General features: G+C 29.5%; 1 protein-coding gene across 1 annotated transcript; it reads right to left on the reverse strand.

The window, feature by feature from the left end:
• Window positions 1-714: 714 nt before the first annotated feature.
• LOC129972939 (mesoderm induction early response protein 1-like) lies at window positions 715-1,476 on the reverse strand. The gene has a single exon (XM_056087266.1). The coding sequence runs from the start codon at window positions 1,390-1,392 to the stop codon at window positions 715-717; it is 678 nt and encodes a 225-aa protein (XP_055943241.1). The 5' UTR covers window positions 1,393-1,476.
• Window positions 1,477-3,368: the final 1,892 nt, after the last annotated feature.

Below are 3,368 nucleotides of genomic sequence, written 5' to 3' on the forward strand. Positions count from 1 at the left end.
AACCACCTTGATATTCACAGGATCCAATAACTATTCTATGTTCTCTCTTGTTTGGAAAGATAATTAATTAATGGAACCACAACATGAATATATCCACGAGTATCCTTTTAAATTTTTTTCTCTGATTATCACAATAAATGTTCTAAAATAAGAATATTTTTAATTTCTTTAAGGTCAGAAGTGCTGTTCAGTTCGCACTAAGTAACCTTAACATTAAAACATAAATTATTTTTCTCGTGTAGAGATGAAACACCGACACTGAAAACCACCTTGACATTCACAGGATCCAATAACTATTCTATGTTCTCTCTTGTTTTGAAAGATAATTAATTAATGGAACCACAAGATGAATATATCCAAGAGTATCCATTTAAATTTTTTTCTCTGAATATCACAATAAATGTTCGAAAATAAGAATATTTTTAATTTTTTTAAGATCAGAAGTGCTGTTCAGTTCGCACTAAGTAACTTTAACATTCAAACATAAATTCTTTTTCTCGTGTAGAGATGAAACACCGACACTGAAAAAACACCTTGACATTCACAAGATCTAATAACTATTCTATGTTCTCTCTTGTTTCGAAAGATAATTAATTAATGGAGCCACAACATGAAAATATCCACGAGTATCCATTTAAAATCTTTTTTTCCCCCTCTGAATATCACAACAAATGTCAAAAATAGAGATAATTTCTCCATGGTCTGAGCGCATGCTTAGTCTTTCAACTCAATTGTCTCAATTTTTCTCAACCGACTGCGAGAGCGAGTTTGGACTTGCCTCTCGACGTCGATCACGTCTTCGAAGTATTCTGTACAATCAGTAATTAGGTACATTTTCTTTTTTTGCTTCTGTTTATATGGAGATGCACTTTTCTTTTTCAGAAACACATCATGACGTTCCGTTTTCTTCCAAAGATAATAGAATTCAACAATCTCTTTTATATTTTTCGTCTGCACCACCTTTTGAACGGAATTAAAATCTTTTCCAAACTGTTCCATGCCATTTTCAAAACGGCGGGCCTCGTTTTCTGACCATTCCTCTGAAGTGAAACTTCCATCTGGGAACAATTTGAACTTTCCCAGGGCTTCTTCTGTGTCATAATTATTACGATGCAAAAAAATCAGAGCCTTTTCTTCATTTAAACCTCTTCGTCTCAATAATCGAACAGACTTCAAATAATCAACGACTTCATCTTCAGGTAGAATGGATGAGCACCATAGACAATTGTCCTTATCAGTTTTTATAATATCTGTGAAGTTTAACTTTTCTAATTTGGGAATTTTTGCTTGAAATTCAGAACCCACGCGTTTTACAGATGTCTCCTCCTCCTCACTGGTGCTTTTCATATACACCTTCTTTTTTACTTTCAGGTTTACTGGACGTTCCGACATCGCAACAACAGTAACAGAAATGAAACAAACAGATAATGTGAAGCGGGAAACCTCAGCAACACGTTATACCCCCGAACGGACGAATCCCGCCGTCAAGCGTGTGTGCGAGATGCCCGAAATCTAACAGATAATCAATCTAGCCACGATGAATTTGTTTTTCCGCTATGGACAGACTTAGTCTTTCCAAGATTCTGCGCAGATCACGGTTGCTATAGCAATGGCTGAACTTCACTTTTCTTGGAACAGGCCAGTAGCGTTGTTTATGACATCCAAAGCACTTGGCGCTCTTCTGTGAAAAACGAAATCTTTGAGAATTCAATTATTTTAAAACAGGATTTCGTAATTCTACAAAATTGCTCTCAGCCTGATCGTTTTGTTTTTGTTAAAAAAATCATGCAGACAAGAATAGCCTCCATTAAATCCTAGGAAGGTGATCAAATTAATTTTAATCTTTCGATTGTTTTGAAATATGCTTCTCTTACAATTAAATAATGCTTAGCGGAAGGGTGAAAAAACAGAACAAAAGATTCACATTTGGAAAGTTTGCTCATTATCTTTCTCTGATTATTTGTTTTTAAAATAAATATCACAAATGGTAAATTTCGCTAAAAAAGGACTCTTTACCATTTTTGAAAATAAAATTTACTTTTTCTAACTCATGCCTTATAAGTGAAGAAAAAAACGAACATTTTTATTAGAATAAAAGTAGGTAAATGCAAAGTGATTAAATTTTTCCAATTTCAATTCTAAATATTCGCCAGAGGATGAGAAAATACTGATAGGATAAAATCCTCTTTTTCTTTAAAAACATTTTAAGAATAAAGCTAATAAAACTGATAATTATTTTAAAAAAAGAAGCTTTAAAATTTTGATATTGCTTTACCATTTTTTATTTATCTTATGTATCTACATTGGTTATATTAATGTCATATTATACTTTGAGTGTCGAATAAGTTAGGGAAAAATTCTTCTAAAGTAAACTTAAAAAACTAATTCTAGATAATCCTTTTTTAATGCATATATATACTATCGAAAATGGAATATGATAATACAGAATATTTAATTTATATAAAGTACACTTCTTCAAACCGAAATTACTTTTTTTAGAAGAGACAATAAAGAGAAAATCACAACTGTGCTACCTATTCTTGAATGTCTGATTATTTCATACTTATAGTAAAAGAAGGGGATTCACTATTTTTTAAATTTAAAATTAACCATTTTAGACGAAATTAAAGAATTTAATCAAATTAAATTTTTTTTTCTTGTGACTTACTTGATTAAAAGTAAATATAGGGAACATTAAATTCATATTGAAAATTAGCTAATACGAGACATCTGATTATAATATTATATATATATATATATATATATATATATATATATATATATATATATATATATATATATATATATATATATATATATATATATATATATATATATATATATATATATATAAAGATTGTTATTGTTAGCAATTTATCTCAATGAAATTTTAATGACAGGCAATTAAAATTTTATTGATCCAATAATAGTCTTATGATATTATTGGATTAGGATCCAATATAACTATCTTTTAGTACTTTTCCTCTGATATTTCATAATTTTTATATAATTTCAGTGATACTAATATAATTCTTTTTGAATAAATCTAGACACGCAAAATTAGAAATTATAGGTATAACAGGCAAATTTATGCACATGACATTTAGGCCTAAACACGGTAAGAAATTTGGTTTTACCTGATCTTTACACCTAGCAATAATGAACCATTTCTGTAATATAACTTGCACTTTAAAAGTAAGCACTAGCACACTACAGTGCTTGTCTTCCGAATTGATTTGAAATTTCGTTTATTTATTTATTTTGAAATCCTGATTTTTGACTTGGGCATACTAAGTTTCTCGAATTTTGTTTAGTTAGAATTAAGGTTTGATACTAATCATAAATCAGAACTTTTTTAAATGATAATG

This window comes from Argiope bruennichi, chromosome 1 (genome assembly GCF_947563725.1).
Source record: "Argiope bruennichi chromosome 1, qqArgBrue1.1, whole genome shotgun sequence".
NCBI classification, from domain to species: Eukaryota; Metazoa; Arthropoda; class Arachnida; order Araneae; family Araneidae; genus Argiope; species Argiope bruennichi.